This window comes from Anopheles nili, chromosome 2, assembly GCF_943737925.1.
Source record: "Anopheles nili chromosome 2, idAnoNiliSN_F5_01, whole genome shotgun sequence".
Lineage (NCBI taxonomy): Eukaryota > Metazoa > Arthropoda > Insecta > Diptera > Culicidae > Anopheles > Anopheles nili.
The window spans coordinates 31912496-31931331 of NC_071291.1; the positions used below are offsets into that span (position 1 = coordinate 31912496).

An 18836-nucleotide genomic window follows, 5' to 3' on the forward strand; every position below is an offset into this window, starting at 1 on the left:
ATTTGTCAATTGATGCTCTAAAAACTCGTAGCTAAAAAATACAAGAAAATTTAATAGTAAAGGTACATTATTGAAACAGCAATGCTTTCTCCTCACTGTTTCTTTGGAAAAAATACCGGTATAGTCGAACCGGCTGACGAGACAAACTGCTTCCCCATGATTCGCTCGATTGTTTGCGAAACATATATCCGTAAAACCGACCTGGTTGTCGGTAAAGATAGCTTGCACAGGACTCCTTATCCTGTGCCTTGCTTGATCGTTCTTCTTCGATGTGATATAAAACTTTGCTTAACATCATCGACTGTTTGTCCATGTGCTTCTTTATGGCAGCATCGTTGTTAAGATTGTAGCCGGTGTTTCCCAGAAATCAAAAGAACGTTGCAATCGCCACTAAGCCTAGTTTGACCAGACGCTCAATACTAGCCTTCTGGCGCTCCTTAGTGTGCATATAATTGCTGACAAGCGAAAACCGCAGGAAAAGTTTTTGCTGTCTCTGGTTTATGATGTCTACTTGGCTCTCCAAGCGCTGTTTTTCTGAAAAAAGCTACAAAATAGATAATATTCAGCAATGCGAATGAACAATGTGTCAGTGTATATTACCTTAAATTCTTTGATTATAAGATCCATGAATTTATCATCCTCTCGACTGATCGCATGCTGAGCAGCATGTACGTCTGCGATCTTGCTTTTAACGTCGATTAATTCGCTCTCGCAAGCGTTGCGTACCTCCATTAAAACAGCAAATTCGTTCAAAATCTTGTTCATATTTTTTTGGCACTCAATGATTTCATCGTTACCGGTAAACTCATCGTAGGCAGTTTTCATGCCATGCAATAGGTGCTTGCTGTGGCCGACGAAATTCAACCTCAGGCGGCGATAGAAAGGCGATTGTCCATTTTGGTTAGACACATAGTTTCTTTGCACCATTGCGGCGCGAAATTCGATCGTAACGGTTGAAGGAAGACAACTCTTCGTAATTACTGCACGAAACAATTTTAGATTATGATACGATGTTACTTTGCTCAACGCCATTTTGGTTAACACCCAAGACAATCACTTAACAAAAAACCCCATTTTAAACGAACTGAACAATGTAACTAAAATGATTGTTATGCAGAATTACCCCTGTGAAAATTCTACGCATTTCTAATTACCATACGCAGCAAGTGCTCTTCATAAAATTTACTGATTTTCATATTTGTTCGAATCAGATGGAATGCATTACTCTCTTCAAAAGGCTTACACCTATGTCAAGCTAAAAATGGATAATTATTATAATAAGCAATGGTCAAGGTTTCTGCTTATTCATTTTTCTTTCTTGCCTCTTTGGAATGCAAAATTATTACCACTACAAGTATCATAGTGCATGCTAATTTGAATTTTTAAACAACTCTACTGTAATCTATAAGGCTAAGCATTATTTATAGTTTTATCTAAAGAAACTAATGTATATATTGTTGATGTGGTTTTATTATATCATTTTCTATATTTTGATTCATGCACATAGTGTTTACGTACGTCCTTTTTTATATGAAGCTTAAACGCATTTATGTCAATTGTAACATTTTTGTTTTCATCGTTATTTCGCTATAATATTGTACCTCATATAACACTCACTTTATCACTATCATTCTTTACTATCTCTCTCTCTCTCTCACTCTTCTTCATTTTAGTTCCTTACTTAGCATTCGTTTTCATTCATTTCCCAAACCTGTGCCGGTTGCATAATTCAAATTGTCCAAGCCATTTTTCCTTCTCGCATTAGAACCACCATCACAAATAGTTATAATTTGCATAGTCCGAACCGATATCTTACGGCAAACTATATGGAGACGATTGGAATTCGAATTACAGTATTTATTATCTTTTTAAATCCTGGTCGAAAAAATGTCCACAATAGCACAGCAACGAAGGCAGTTAGGTGATCGTTTCCACTGTCGGCTAGCACCTTCTACCGTTCGCAATACCACAATTCCACCTCGACAGGGTATTAGGGCACTAGCGTGGTCGCGTTTGCAAAGCGACTATGTTGTGGCAGCACTAAAACTCAAGAATATATTTCCTCAACTCTAACACCAAACGCGAAATATCAGGTAATGTAGAATTATTCTTGAACGCTACTTCTCGTCGGCCTGCATTTCTCAACGACACCCTCATACATTAACCTAACTCCATTTCATACATAACATTTATAAGCGAAATTATCATGAACCGTACAGCATTACAGTATGATGAGGTTTTCATTTATTGGGAAGTGGCTTACAATTCTACATCATTTAGCAACTAAAAGCAAACAAAAAGCAGAACCTAAAGTGATATGTTTGGCCCTGCTCCTCACGCAATCCCATATCTCAAGGGCTCTCTTTCGCTCCTCGCTATCACACGGTTATGAATCATTTTCAACAGCATATTGCTATCGGTTGTAAGAGAATTCTAAAAAAACGTTGTAGTTGACGTGCACACAATATGCATTTACACCCTTAACATTATCTCGTTCTACCGTCCTTCTTTCACGGGACCTGATGAGCTGAACCACTATTAGACAGTTTGGAACAATGCAGTGAGCATGGGGACGAGTATCTCTAGCAAAATACAAGTTGATATATATAGTTCTGAGCTTGCACTTCACTACCCACATCTATCTCATCCGTCGACAATTTTGTATAAAAACAACTTAAATTCGCGGAACCAAAGCTTAAAATCCCACGCCATTACCACAGCGGAATTCCATCGAAAGCATGCCTCCATGACCAATGCAAGGTCCTTTACTAAAGTTTCACCTTCTCCGTTCTCACATTTAAACCGCTCGTTTTTCGAACAGCATTAGCTATCTAACGGAAAATTGCCGGCTAACAACCGGGTGGCCATACATACTTTGCATAAAAATCGCTCACTACCATTGTCGCCGATCACTCCGAAGCCGTTTTGATGCATGCTCAAATCGTTGGCTGATCGTTAGACGTGGTGGCGCGTTTCACAGTTAATGAGTGGGCATGACTGTCTCATCCACGGTACTCCTATCCTCGGCACCCAACCCCGTACTAGCAAGCTCGATAGCACGCCCGCCTTTCCTTCCTGCTGTCAGGGTCTTCTCTAGCTTCTTGCACCTATCAACTCCTCCTCCTTCCGGTTGGGTGAATGGCAGCGAAAGGTGTTTGCACCGTGTGTTTACCTGACATAAGATCGATGCGCGCTGCGCTACTGCGTTCGCTGCTAAAACTTTCGATTTATCCTAAAATTATTGTATCATCCGTCTGCCAGCTGCACGCGTAGTCGCATCCGAGCTAGAACCGCTTAACCCTATCGCTTTCACATTGCAATGTCTATCTACGTCCTATTATCCTACGCGCACCAGTCGATCCTTACGCGCGGATCAACACTTCCCCCTCGCTGAACGGGCACCACCGTCGGCTCCATCCAGGGTACGGGATACGGCCGGCTTCGGAGCCCCGGAACAGGAAGTGCGAGTTAGTGCGAATCGACGAACACGTGCAAACACTTAGGGATGTCGTGCTGGCAGTTGATTGCGTAACGCTTGATAACACGCGCCGCTAGGCAGGACAGCCGGGTGTACTTGAGCGGGTTGACCAGCTCGTGCAGTTGCTGGTTTTGCAGGAGCGACTCAAACGTATCACCGTCGACATTTTTCGTGTCCTGTGTGGGTGGGAAAGGGGAAATAAAGTTGAGCGATCATACAACCAATCTCGTTCGCGCCTTCATACAGACGGCAGGATCGTGTACCCACCAGATGAGCGCCGTGGTCTAGGAGAATTTGTGCCAGATTGGGCGGGCAGGGCCGTGCTTGGGCTGCCAGGTGCAGCGGCGTGTTACCATTATCGTCCTGTGCGTTCGGGTCGGCACCAACCTGGAGTAGCGCCTTCGCAAGCCGCGCCGATGGAAGCTGACAGACCGGATACCGACCGACGAGGGCTGCATCTTTGTAGCACGCGAGATGTAACGCCGTCCGGCCCGTTTGTGAAACAATCTGCCAAGTGAGAAGATTAAACGAGTAAATTATACCCCTTTCACGGCTGCCTTTTTTTTTGGGGGGGGAGACGAACGGCCCCCTCACAAGTACGCACCTTCAAGCTAACCAGATCGTACAGAGCCTGCAGAATTTGGTGCTTCATATCCGCCGAACACAGCTCTTCCTCCTCGTCAAGCAACCGCACCAGCAGGCAGGCCAAGTGCAGCGAAATCACCAACGCCCGGCTGAGCGCCCCGTGGTCCCGCTCGTGGAACGCCATTTTATCAAACATCCGCTGGCCGAGTTGCACCTCGCGGATGGACTTCTTGAACACGACCAACATGTCGGACGTTTCGATCGGCGGCACAATACGACCCCGGGTAATGGGACGCCCAACCTCACCCAGCATGTAGCTGAACAGTTCAGCAAACGACAGCAGCGACGATTGTGTCATCGGATTGAGCGGTTCCAGGATGTGTTGCTGCATCGACAGCGCGTACGTCCACAGCTCGATGCACCGATCAAACCGACCAGAGTCAGCGTACACGGCACCACGGAACCGGATGTAATAGCTCGTGTCCGGATGGACGGGGCCCAATATTCGCTCGCGGATCAGCAACGCCTGCATGCGCATCTGGTCCGGATCCATCACTAGCTCCTCGAGCATGCTAAGATTGTTAACCTCCTGCACGAAATCGTACGGTGAAACCGCTTTGCATTCGGGCTTCGGAAGCACCGGGGTGTTGTTGTATCTACAATTCGAGAAGTACGCGTTAGTACGATCCCCAGTGAACCTGTCCTGTCCCGTGTACCTGTCTTCCATGGCACGCTTCCAGAACGAAAGTGCCCCAAGCATGTCGCGCTTCTTGTCGACGTACGTAGCACCGAGCAGCTCAAGGGCCGCGATACGATCCTCCCGGGATACGAACGGCAGCTTGATCAGGTGTTCCACGATCGGCAGGTGTCCTGTGACGCTTGCGGCTAACAGCGGTGTCATGCCTACGAATACAAATTAAACCGATGCCATCAGCAAAAAAAAGGATGCAAAGCAACGATCTTGTACGCTCACTTACCGTACGAATCCACATCCATGGTGGCGCCGTGCTGCAGGAGCAGCTGCAGGATCTCGAGCGAACCCGACTCGGCACAATCATGCAGGGCCGTGTTGCCCTTCACGCTGCGCCGGTTCACGTCCGTCTTGAGCGACAGCAAGTACTGTGTGATTTTGTAGTGTCCCTTGTAGCAGGCAATCATCAGGCAGGTGTGTCCGTGCCGGTTCGCAACCTCAATGTCTGTGGAGAGAAGATCGAACATCAAAGTGTCAGCGTCCTGTGACTTCCCAGCCCGAAGGATCATTTCGGATCCTGCGAAGGGATACGCCCTTACCTGCACCTTGCGAGACGAGATACTTCACAATATCGTAGTGCCCATCGAAGCACGCCGCTCGCAACGGTGTGCTGTTCGTTTTGGTTGTACTATTCACTTTGGCACCGTGCTGGACTAAGAGCTTAACTATGTTCGTGTGGCCGGCGGCGGACGCGCACCAGAGTGGCGGTGCGCCCTCGATCTTTTCCCCGTCGAATATCACCGAACCGGACTGCTCGACGTCCGCATGGCACCGCTTGATGAGGTACTGCACCACGTCGAAGTGACCGTTGCGGCAAGCGATCAGCAACGGTGTGACGCCATTCGTCTTCATCGTGACCAACGTTCGCAGGTCGTTTGCCATCGATCGGGAGGTCCATTTCTGGGTGGATGGAAAAACAAAAATGCACAATTAATCAAGCGAGTAAATCAAACTTCTCCTGGGAGGAAAATTTCATCGGAAATCCCCTGAGTTCCTTCCCAAACCCGGAAGAAGTCGCTAAGCATACAAAAAAAAAGCAACCCATCAAGCGTCAGGTCACAAACCCGTGAAGGTTCTATAGAACTCCAAAATCAAACACCATTAAAGAGTAACTCCAGCTTCCGCCGGCACATCGTGCGGCAGGGTGTGTAGGGCTTGGGCTGAGCAGAACAGAAGGGCTACGCCACCGAACGGGTGAGTAAATATTGTGATACCCCATCGGGGGCAAAGTTATCAGTAACCGCAGCATGTAGCACTAACAGTCCAGTCACCGGGAGACCCGGCTACTCGATCCAATAACGATCCGCGAGGAAGATAGTTTAATCAAGCCACTTATCGCGCCACAAAACCGCTCAACAAACAGCACCAAGCCCTAGCTTCCTCCGTACAGTAGGAGGGCGCTTTGTTCGGTCCGGTACGATCGTTGGGTGATCATTCGTTTGCTTCCACGTGGCAACATCGATCACGTTTGGATAGCATTCACTTCGTAATCGATACTCCCACCCTTAGACAGGCGGTGTGTGTGACTAAAGGTGGGGACCTTCATCAACCTTACATCGATTACTCACGCTACCGTCTGCCCTACGCTACGCCGATCGATTGTTTCCACGCTCGTTTGCTCGCTCGTTCCCATCGGTGACCCCATCACAACCCTTACCCTTATGTCTGCCTCCTGCTGGAGGAACTCCTCCTCACCGACGATTCGAAAGCGATGTTGCATAGGCCTCCGGCGCCGGTTCTCGGCCGGTTCGCCTGCCGCGATAACATTTCCGGCCACAGGCACCGGAACTGCCGGTTGGGCAGGCCCTACGACGGGTGGATCATCACTGGCTGGCTGCACCGGATACGCGAGATAGTGCTGGTAGTGCCCGAAACGCCGGAAGTTCACCATCTTTAGCAGCGATCGCAGCAGGGCGCATTTGGAACGCCGCCGGTGGCGCTTGAGTGTGTGCACGATCAATGCCCGCAGGATCGCATTGATGAGCATAGCGCATGAGAAAGGCACGCGAAGGGCAGGCACGGGTTTGGTGCTAATAACACCCCTCAAGGAGGAGGCTGTTTGTTTGTTTTTTCTTTCTTCACAATACCCGGCGTAACTGTGGCACCACGTATGAGCTAGCTCATCGAGAACTATCGCTTTTCACGGGGGCTTTGAGTGAGCGAATCTCACTCTCGGACACTTTCATCGCACGATGGCAGGAAGGTGCTAATAGACGGATTTAGACTTCGAGAGTTCGTTTACCACATGCAGAGCACACTTTTGCGTTACTTTAACCTAGAGATTGTGAGACAAAAACTTTATCTATCAAACACAGCCCAACTCACTGTAGCCCCAAACGAATGACGCATTTCAACGGAGTGCAGCAAACGAACTGCATTTATTTTCCCCGCACGAAAGCTTCCGCCAGCAATCTGCCGGCGACTTACGCTTGGCTGTCTATGAGTCACGTTTTAAGCCTTAACATCGTTTTCTCGTGCACAGTCACAGGTCCTGGTCGAGAGGAGCGATACGTGGCAAAACTGCATTTGACATTGGAAAACTCGATCGCGACGGGATTTCGTGAACGCGATTCACACCAAAAAAAAACCCGAACGGTGGTGAGTGAAACAAAGTTAATCTCCGGCTCGCAACCAAAACCTCGCACAGGGAGACTGGTTTTTACCAAATGGTGAAGCAATCCAATGACACGGTGGGAAGCGGCTCTTTGACCTTCGTGATTTGTAACTTCTTCAACAGACTGTTTTGGGGGCACTGTCGGAAATTATCTCGCAGGGTCGTCTACCACCCCCAGCTTTGGGGACGGCGAAGTGGTGCCTTTCCACCGTGTACCGTCCGTGGATGGAATATTTCAATGAACCGGTTTTTTTTGTTATATTAGGCGGGTGTTGCATCGAGCAACACGAGCGACAGAAAAATGGGCCACTCTAAATTTAAGCTTGATTTCAACGATCGTTCCATGATCAATGCTACACCTTTCTGGAAGACGGAAAAGGCGGCACTTATCACACTAGATCACCCTGGATGGCGGGTGCAAAGAAAATGTAACAAAAAATCTCCAAACGGGTTTACGGCTTCAAACCCCGTTTTTTTACCCTTTAGCGAACGTCAACAACGTTGTACAAAATTTAACAAAATATCATAAAAACCAGTCCCACCACGACCTAAAATAAAACAGCACACGCACACCAGTCCTAATTTGTCCTTTTAGCACTTCCTCTGTCAACTTGCGTACTTTCGGGGCACATTAAGATCTCAACCAGATGACAAACACGGCGAGTAACAGTTATCCGCACTGTTGAGCGTTCCCATCGGTTAGAAGCTTTTATCCCAACATGTACGATCGCTACTTCACCACAAGCTGCACTAAAGGTCTACTACCCACAACGTATCGTAAGTGGCAATCATCATTTATTGTGCGGTTCACCGTTGATTGATGGTTAACGAGAATCAACACATCACTGCGTCGTTCATTAGCAAGGGGTAATGCGTTTGTCCACTGCGCATCAGGTGCTATTAAATGGAAATGGGAGCCGATGCATTTCTATTTGTCACGATCACGATCACGACCAGCGACGGTAACTGATCCACCGGATGTGCTTAGGTTGCATCTGTTCTCGCGAAACTCGCAACGACAGTCGAATGGCATTTCCGCAGCGGATAGCAAACCGTCACAAGATATTCACAACGATAAACATCCTCGTTCGGCGTAATCATTTTACGTTAGCGTCTGTTAGACGAAAGCACCTCAACCGTGGTATCTTTGGGGGTTTCTTAACGGAACCGCACGCAGCTGAGTCTATTTGTTTGGCTGTTTGCGCACGGTGCTTATCGACGAGACCAAATACCGGCTCGGTACGTTCATTAGCACTCGCGCCGCAAACAAACACCAGCTTTGGCAGTGATCGTGAAAGCCATCCCCGAAACCATCGCACGATCGCTTGCACTCGAACGTTAATGGCGTCGAAAAGGTACAACACTCTACCCAAAAACCACAACACGTTTGCGTACCACAAAACGGAATTTAAAGTGAGCGTAAGGTCGTGCTGGAACGGTTGATTTCACGTTTCGAAACGTTTCGGAAAGATCAGTACACGCCTGGACGGATGCCAGCGCAAAACTGACAGCGCGATCAGAAACTGGACAGTGCCCGCTCGATGAGAGGCTAGCAGGCCTTCATCGGGTGTGCTGAAACAGCAAGCGTCACTGCACAGGCGGGAAAACCAACAAACGATCGTCTGACTGGGTCCGCGGACATGATCGACCATGATCTCTCTTTCTCTCTCGCACGCTCTCGCCATTGCAACCCCGATAACGGGCCGTAGTTATCGGTTATGCACCACACGATTGTGAGCACTCCTCTGGCAGCTGAATGCATTCGGTCTACGATTCTCACTCGTTAGATGATCGATTGGTCTGTCACCGATCGGTCCGAGCAGGGTAATGAGATATTTAGTATTTCATGCTTTATAGCTTGCCAATAATTAACACTGTACAGAATTTCACAGAACTACCAGACTATTCATTCACATTCAGTGGAGTAGAGTCACTGCTCAGCCAGGTTGGCAAAAGTACGGCTAACAGCGTGCAGTAAAATGGTAGAGATGAACTCACCGCCACCGTAAGCCACATACGCGAGTGATGATAATGAGGAGCGAACATGGCCCGAAAAACAGCTGATATAAAAGGGCGTAGAACGTTCGCAGCTGGGCAGCTCGTAAAAACGGAATCGAACACAAACGTATCAAAATATTTGCCATATTTTGATAATTTTATACGAACGCTGCTCACTCGAAGGTGGCCCGTTTCACGTTCCAAATATTCAATCTGTTTTATTAGTGCCACTCTTTTTTGACCGGAAGTTTCAAGGGAAAATGTGGTTCCGTTCGGAATTTGATGACATTGCAATTGCATTTGCATTGGATTGCAACGTTTTGTTTCTCGTATACTGAAATCGAAGAAACCGTTTGACAGTTTTTGTTTATTGTACAGCTTTTCTCGATCGGCTCTCATTTTCATAATCGCTCATGCATATGCATTTGATGGTCATCGCTTCAGCTATTTTTTTTTGCCTGCCAGTGTTTTTGATCTGCATGCAAAAGCAACAGTCAGGAAATGATGTTTCACTTTGGCAGGTAACGATCTTACGCTCGTTAGAGAGCAGTTTTATTGGCACTGGTTTAACGACCTTCAGCGTATCGGTCGACCGATCTGTCTTTTAGTTGACATTTTCCAAGACTTCCGCAATGCGTGAACGATCAATTCAAAATTGTTTTGTTGCTTTTCGTCCTCCACGGTGGCGCATAATAAAGTGCACACGGCGGAAGATGGCTTGCCAAAACTGCAATTAATAAGTGCAAAGTAAACGACCTGAAACGAAGCCATTATCGTATGCATGTATGGAGAGCAGTGTCCGCTTGAACCTGCACGGCAGCTAATGCTCTAATCGTGACGTATGCGAGTTTCGCTTTCAATTTAGTTTAATTTTCTTTTCGGCCCTGAAGCTTGACTCCCACAGCCACGATCATATCGCCAGCTCATGGTCTGCTGTGTGCCGCACGGTGGCTTCGTAATACAAAACTTTGTCCCTCAGCCAAGGTCATGCTCAGTCGTGCTGACCATCTTTGAGCCACCCGCGAAGTGAAACGGTCGCAGAATTCCGCTAACCGTGCCATCCGATTATATTTTTTAATTAAACTTGAATTTGGTGCAGAAATCCGTCTTTTAGATAGTGCACAACGAAGCTTGGGGTTATTTTTTCGACGGAACCTTGTTTACCCTTCAGCACATCTAAGTCTCGTGCGATCGAAAAAGGTATTCCATCGGTGAGGAAATCCGGTTTTTTATTCAAGTTTTCAAACGTGCCGTCAGCCTAGATTCGATTAGCAAACCATATTCATATGCTCAAAGGCAGACGCGTGGATTTTTAGTGAGCAACTTTGGAAGATGGAGGAAAAAAATGGAGAACACTACCACTTGCACGATGGGCTCTCTAATTCGCTTTCTGCTTTTAGCCATGAAAGGTTCATCGAATTAGCCAAACCAATCAGTTCGCACTTTCTCTACATGCAGTCTCGATCGAAAGTAATTACTTTTTGTCGTGACATGTAACTATGATTGGAGATAGATTTTTGATCGAAAATGGTTTAGTATATCTCTGAAAAAAAAACGCGACGCAAAAAAATAATTATGAAACTATTAATTAAATCCACACGATTCAATAAAATCGAAGAATATCCTCGCTTCTGAAAAAAGCCTGATCAAACACGATATTTGCTGAATGCACTTGATAAATGCACTGCAGTATAACCTGCTGACGTGACCACGATCATGGATTTTTCAATCTAAGAGTGCAATACGCCCTACCCTCGATGAACAAACGTATTCAAGTTCAAATATTTGATACAATTCCTCCACGCTTCCTCATTCAATTGTACAGCAAAGATGTGTTCAATTGGACATTACAATTGTACACTTCAATGTTTAGAATACATGCGGACTGAACAAACGAAAATTCAAATCCCGATAGGATAGGTGTTTCATGTCACGTTTGCTGGAGCGTAAAGGTAGTTTCCGGCCCTTTGAAATCATGCCCAATACATTACCACGACGTACACGATGCAAATGCACTCAATTCAGCGCTGCATAATGCACGCGAAACGTTTCCAACGCATAAGCGCTGACATACAGCGGTTGGATATACTCCTAAAAGTAGGCAATCGCAAGACATGATCTCAGGTGAATCAGTAACGGTTCAGAGCGAAGCAGCAACAGTAACGCAAGGTAACACCTGTGACGTGTGATCTTTCCTTTCAAACGTGACGTTTAACTCCATCATCTCTGGTGCTGATGGTTCGTCTTGGAAACGTGTCAAAGTAATGTGTTTTTCCACGCTTTCTACGGTAATCTTGCTATAATGCGCATCCACAAAGAACGCACGAGAAAAATCAGAGTCATGTGGACCCGCCAACATGTGATGTCTAGAGGCGAGTCGCGTGATTCTCCGCTGACGAGGATGGCCACATGGCACATGAAAATAGTCCCAGTGCGCCCTGTTCCTGTACGGCTTCTTATACCAATCTCCAACGGCCGGAATTTCACCACCAGCTATAATCTGTCATTATCGTGACAGAGCACGGTCCAATGAAGCAATAGAAGCGCCTTACAACAAACGCTACTGGCTGACAACCGGTCGGAAAGGTACCGGGCACGTGTTTGATTCCGTGGTAAGTTTTCACTTCCCGCTAAAAAGCGAGACCAGCCATACGTCCCACAGAAAGCGAGAGAGAGTCGGCTACGAACGTTGGTAAAACTTCCGCTAATGAATAAAAAACTTCTTCTGCTATTTTTTCCCTCCGCTTAGCTGGCAAATAGTTGACAACTTGTCGCGTCGCCATCCCATCATGACGTGTCGATGTTTGATTTACGTTGGAACAAGTTTACCACCGTTGGATAACGGCCCAACCATGTCTGCCAGGTCGAAGTAAATTGTGCTTGGTGGTTCGCACCGTTGCACAGTTGTCGTTTTATCGGGTCGCTTGCCGACCAGCACCGTGGGCGAATTATAAAACACCTTCTTGTAACGAAAGCAAGAGGGCGCGAAAAGCCAATCGCCAAAATATGACCCGTTGTCAAGAAGCCAAACAAACCGATTTCCGTGACGCGATTTCTCGGGCGTCCCATCAACGCCTGAACCTGAAGGATGTGTCCGCGTGGAGAAGTTCATTAACACGGCACGACAACGACGCCCCGTGTGCTGTTATCCCTCTCCATCTGGAGCTGTAGTAAATTACACTTTTTGGTGTGAGCCAATAAGTTTCGGTTGAACATCGCTGTTCGGGCTAGATAGGCGGCCTACGGTACACAAAATGGTTTCTCAACACGCATTCGCCATTCGAACCCAACGCTGGGTGTTAATGTGACGATAGACAGGTTTTTAGGGTAATGCTTTGTTTCGGTTCACCAAATTAGCAGCGCGTGGAGAAGGATTGCAAAGTAAAATGATAAATGATCGCGAAAGTGGAACTGCCACGCTTGACACGTTGGTGTAGAACCAGACTGGAACATAGGCATTGTTCCTCTATCGTACGTTGGCTGAAACGTACAGCAATTCGATATTTATTGATATAAGATAAACTAAATATAATTCATTTTCTGTTGCGTCAAACGTTGCACATAACAAGCGTGAAGTCCTTCCATACAGTTAGCAAGTGTGTCCTTATATACAGCCTTCTAAGCGACATATTTTAAAAGTCAGTTTACTAACCATGCAAGGAAAGCTTCTGAACAAGAACAATAACAAACTGCCTTACACTTCCCGTATTGTACGTGCTAGATCAAGCGAATGATGAGCCGTTTGTCCTTTTTGTTTACTATCATGCTTCGCAGCCCTGTTTGTTCCTGATGTCATCCTTCCCGGCTCGTCATCTCGCGACCCCCGGCTGGCAATTACTACGGCTACGGAAGATTACGGGAGTAAAGGTTCAAGTGGGGACCGATTTATGGTTGCAGCGAAGAAGATGAGCCCGCGGACACTCGCGCAAACAAAGCCACGTACGCCAGCGGGTTCGTTTTGAACTTGTCAATGCAATTAACCGAGCTCAAATGAGGCATTGCACCGGCGGGCGTTCTCCCCGGCGCGTCTTGTGTGACCGCATGCACTTGCACACTTATTGCACTCGCTGGAAGTGCAATGGTCGAGAGAGAAAAAACACGATGAGTGTGCGAGCGTTGCCAAGGGCTAAAGTACGTTCCTTTATTCCCACCGTCCAGCTGAAAGCGACAGTGCGCTGGTGACTGATCGGATCGGTTACTTTTCGGTCAGCCGATTCGCCGACCAGATGCAGATGGCGGCACGCAACGTTGCCCGAGGAAAGTGAAGTAAAAAAAGGGGTTCTTTTGTTTCTTTGCAAACTACGCAAATTCTGCGTTCACTGGCTTCTCCGGAACGGGCATCCCTCTGCGTTTGGTGACATTGGAATTCCGCAGCACACAACACATGGTTGAGTCGTCGCTTCCGGGTGGGGGAAAATCGTCGTTGTTCCGCTTGCGACGGAAGAACGCATTGAACCTTAACGCGTAACCGCGTAGTTTGCAAGGGAGATTTTTTTCTACGTCGTTGTCTTACAAGTGCAATCGAAAACCTCTTCCTGTGCGAGACAACCTCTGAAACACCCCACTACAAATGGCCGATAAGCCGCTGCGTTTTGCGAGCGAAAACACGCTTTCCACGTTAAAATGATCATTCTCAATTCGCTTGGCCATGCTGCTACTGGTTTGCGTCCATGTCTGTCACCAAGGTCCATAGGTGTTTCCGTTGAGTGTAGAGAGACACACGTTGAGGGATTGCGCTTCCAATGGATGGAGCAGATAGTATAAATAGCAGCATATCTCATCCTTATGTTTTCCGGTTCGAAAATAACACCCCAAGCGAACGTAGATTGCGAACGCTCTTGCCGAAAGGTTCTTTATACCAAGGTTCGTCGAGTCTAGCCTGCAAGTACGTCAAGCTGGTCGAGAGGGTAATGATTTCACCGTTCGTGTCACTGCCCTTTAGTGCGGCTGCACTATTCCCACCGTAGCCAGGATTCTTACGGTTTGTTACCTCCAGTGTGACTCATCGACTGGCTCGTTCTCTTTAGATGACGGTTTGCATGGAAATGCGATTCCCAGTTCCTTTGTACGCAACCAAGCAAGCATACGAACAGGAACGTTCGACTGCACCCGACGGGCAGGAAGTCATGACCTCCTCCTCCTCTTTCGACATTTCCAACCACATCGGTTGGTGGATATCCGATTTTTTATTATTTTTTAGTTTGCCTCTCATAATTTGCAAAAAGAGCAGTGTGCATGCAGCGTATACCAATGCACAAAGCAGATGGGAAAACAAAAATGAAACACTGGTAGCAACGGACGGTTTGCGGTCTGTGTGCCAGCTACTGAGCTGAGACATATAAATAATGAATGCCGTGTCCTCTAGCGGGAGGTTTACGAGCCTGAAAATGCTGATGCAACAGAGGTTTCTCCAGAGAGATCAGTCTCTTTCTTTGATCCAGCGCTTTGTGTAGAGGCTAGAGCGCAAAATTTAGGTGACTAGGAGAAGGACTTGTCTGCTTTGTACATGATGGATAAAAATACTTATAAATTCTTTTATTTTCATGCCTCATAGAAAGTAATAAGAAATGTAACAGAAAATCTAAAAAAATTAAAACTACACATGTGCATAATCGGTTCATAAACAGTTCCGAGTTTCAAGTTCAACGGCCTAAGCCTCCAACCACGGAAAACGACACGATCATCTCCCGTACCGCTTCTCAGCTGTTCACGTTCTCTTAATATGGCAACCTGATTCTTGCTCCTTGAACTTCAGCTTTCTGCGCAATAAGAGAAAAAAGCACCCACTGTCTGTGCCAACAGTACCACCTAAGACAACCACTGACCGCCCATCAATGTCACCAAGTTCTGCAGCCAGTTTTGACGAAAACGGCGGACCCGTTACTTGTCGTTGCCGGTGTCCCAAAATGGTTCGTCCCTGTCTGCGCTGCACGTGCTGGCTTTCTGGTCGTTGGTCAGCGAAAGGGCGCCACGATCCGACAGTGGGAGGAAAATGTTTGAACCAATACCATCCGAAGCCAACAAAGCGTGGCTGCCCATTTAGGAGCCAGCGCGCGTTTTGTGTCCATGCTTTAACGACCAGAACACACATTCTGAATGTATTGCTCTGGTTTACTTTTCACAAATTGTGGCCACAGAGTTAACTTTATTATTCGGAACCAAGGAATACAAACGCAGGAAAAGAAATTGTAATACGTGTCACCTCGCAAAAAGCACAGGCATAAAGCTTTTGGTTAGTTCTCTCTATAAAATCCTACATTCAATCACCACACTAATGAAGGTCATCACGACAGGGATCGTCATTGACGGGATGATAAAGTAAATGTCGCACTAAATTAGCAGTATCCACCGCAGGTTTTGCTATCCAACGAAATCGAAATAGATCGCATTGAACGGTCAGTGTGTTTTCCCTTCCACGAGTGCATTTTAGCTAGGTCATGGCGACTGCCGTACTTCACGGGCGGACAAATAACAAAGGATGCGGAAGAGAGAGAGAGAGCGTGGTAGCAAGCTAAATTACGTCGCACACAGTTACTGCCACATTGAAAACAATCATTGTGCAATCTGATATATAGCAAAGAGAGCAGCAATTGCCAAGCCAAAGCTGCATTAAGCTGGCTCATCACAATCCAATCTTTTGTTCGTATTCTGAGGGAGGATTTTTGCAGCAATAAGCTTTTATTGATTTCTTTACGGTACTGTTTATATTTAGGAAAAGAATATTGCAAGCTGTTAATAAATAAATCCATGTGTAAATCTCTTATAAAGACCTTATTCGGCAAACTATCTTGGAGCAGATCTACAGTAAAAGTTGCTGTAAAGCTGCTCGTAATTAATTTGTGTCCCATTCGATGTCATTATCGAACCTCTCCAGACCTGATAAGACTAAATCCCATCACACTGAGCATTGTCATGTGCAACCACATCAACTGCATCGTCTAAAAATCATGCCAAGATAGCGTGGAATCAACTGGGACGAACCGATATTGCATCCGATCACACCACAATGTGAGAAGAAGAACCATCTTCCCGTGCTACCAAGTTGACGCTAGGGTGTGTATGTAAACAATGTTCCCCAACTCTTATTCTTCCACCGAGCGCATTTAGGTCATGACTGCAATTTTGCAAAGTATCTATCGATCGGATTTACTCCCTCGTTTGGCAGGCAGATGTGAAGGAATGTTCGAAAGGCAGAGAATGCGGTTCCAGCGTCATGTGTGATTGGGTGACAAAAATACGAGCATCTCGACCTCACCGACAGCTCAAACATTGCAAATCATCCATTGAGAAGTGGGTCGCTGAACGAACCGAGAGGAATGTAAAATCCGTGTGTTTCACACCAAACCCATCTATTGTGACTGTTGTGTGGTTTGGGTCTTATCATCGCGTCAGTAGCAGACAACGATAGTGCGCCCAGTGGTCGTCCTTATCTCAGTGACATCGATACACTCTGGGATCAACACTGAAAACATCAAAATTATGAGCTTTGTCGACCGGCGGTAGGCGAACGAAAGTGCTCACAGCAGCGCGTTCTTATCATTCAACACGTTTCAAGTATTCTATCCCAGCAGCAACCGGGAAGCTTATCAGTGTTTTTGTGCAAAAGGGAACTCGTTAGATCGTGATTTCCAAAAGGTAGCAAACAAAAGGCATCTTATCGATGACGACGATGACTACTGCTGTTTGCAGTGCGGAATCCGAAGGACCTTGGCAGGCTGCATTCGAAATGGCTTCTTGTTGACATTGCTCGTGCGGTGATTGTGCATACAGCGAGATTATCAAGCTCGGTAAACGAGTATAGGCATCATCTGCTTGCTAGTAACATTCACCGAAGCGAGATGGGATTAGATAGGAGGAAACGTTTGCGATTAGCAGCAGCAGCAAAACACCACTCGTCAAGTTCGACGGCCCGTCGATGGATGGAGGTTCTCCCACTGTGTGGTGCTGCGGCACTATCTGGTAGACAAACTGCTGCTGATTAACGCACACTTCTGGTCATGCGACCAAAGGGGAACACGACCCCGGATGACGCTGGATCGGCGCACAGTTACATCAGCTGATGCAAGCTATCGCATCTTCGGCATTTCAAAATACACATTCTTTGTCGCGGCTTTTGACGGCCATCGGTGATCGCGTGCGATCTAGAACACACCGGAGGTGACTTAACTGGGACAACCGTGACACGGCACGAAACAACAAACAACTTGGGTGGCTCCGAGACTGGGTCAATGCGTGTTGTGACCAGCTTTTGAAGAACCAACTCGGGCAAGAAAAAAAAAGGGCGCGAGATACACCGCGAAACCACCTCCCACATTCGGTGTGGTCGGAAAATGCCATCGCGTGATGACCGTGAATGCTGACTCTAATCAGCACACCTGGCCAGAACCGTATTCGCACTTATGCCCAAAATGTTAAATGAAAGCTTGCCCTTGAGATGGAAAATTGCGTTCTCTGGTCGGAAGTGTAGCTGTAGGGAAACTAGGCCATGGGAAATCGTTAACCAACCGACGTTCCACCATAAGTTCCACTTCGTATCCTTCGTTTTGCTCGAGGCTCGTGACATCGCGCACGTAAATTTTGCGCCCGTCCGAGCCAGCTTCGAAAAGGTCGAACGAAGCCTTGCGTGGAGCCAGAACGTTGAAGCGTGCTCGGGTGGAGCGACATTAATTGGAGAAACCACGTGCAGCCTAAGCTTGTGGCACGTGGTCGTGCTCATTTACAAACCAAAACAAACTCCACCCGGGACGGCAACATTATCAACACTTTCGGCATGGTACGAGCCCCGATCGGTTGCTGCTCGGACACACGGAAAGGGGGTCCAGTTTGAGGTTAATCAGATGTTAATACCCTCGCACACATCAAGCACCCGTCAGATTCAGGGTCAACGCAGGAACTGGTGGTCAGTGTTCCCGAAATTCTGGTACTGATAGTGAACGGGTGTATTTACGGTACAATTATCCAAATATTCCAAAAAAAAAATATTTATTTACATTTTGTTATAATGGAAAAACGAACGTCAAACGTGACCAGCACAATTCGCGGGTAGCCAACAATTATACTGTGGAGGTCTTTGTTTAATATGAAAAACCATAATTTTATCGTTTTACAAAGCCGCTATAGAACAAGCTTAAAAATGTTTAGCTTGCAATGTAAATTATAATATCCCATATACTACAGATTATCAGAACTTTTCTTTTAACTCACTCACTAAGCCGCATGTCCTTGACACCTTCTACTAATGACGACATGCGGTTGTTCTACTTTTCTGCAACGCTACTAATTAATTTCGAACGAAGCAATGAGTCCCAAGGCTCATAATCACCAGGCAAAGCAGCACAAAATTGTAAGACGGAACCCACGCTGTGGAGTGGGTACAACTGGAGAAAGTTTGGATGCCTGCCCCGGGTTTA

At 46.7% G+C, this 18836-nt stretch overlaps 2 protein-coding genes across 3 annotated transcripts in view; both read right to left on the minus strand.

Annotated features, from left to right (window-relative positions):
- Positions 1-67: 67 nt before the first annotated feature.
- On the minus strand, positions 68-927 carry LOC128721527 (uncharacterized). The gene is given in 2 exon segments (XM_053815292.1): positions 68-544; positions 601-927. Coding segments are annotated over 2 exon segments (804 nt in total).
- Positions 928-1505: 578 nt separating this feature from the next.
- LOC128721869 (protein fem-1 homolog CG6966) overlaps positions 1506-18836 on the minus strand; it is a 45726-nt gene continuing 28395 nt past the window's right edge. The window contains exons 1-7 of one of the 2 annotated variants that reach the window (XM_053815669.1): positions 6472-6801; positions 5354-5714; positions 5041-5259; positions 4780-4966; positions 4083-4719; positions 3746-3985; positions 1506-3654 (exon numbers count right to left, since the gene is read on the minus strand). In XM_053815669.1, coding sequence (XP_053671644.1) covers positions 3469-3654; positions 3746-3985; positions 4083-4719; positions 4780-4966; positions 5041-5259; positions 5354-5714; positions 6472-6801 — 2160 coding nt within the window. In that variant the 3' untranslated portion in view covers positions 1506-3468. Of the gene's footprint in view, positions 3655-3745; positions 3986-4082; positions 4720-4779; positions 4967-5040; positions 5260-5353; positions 5715-6471; positions 6802-18836 lie in introns of those variants that run through there. The other variant, XM_053815670.1, reaches the window with a different exon arrangement.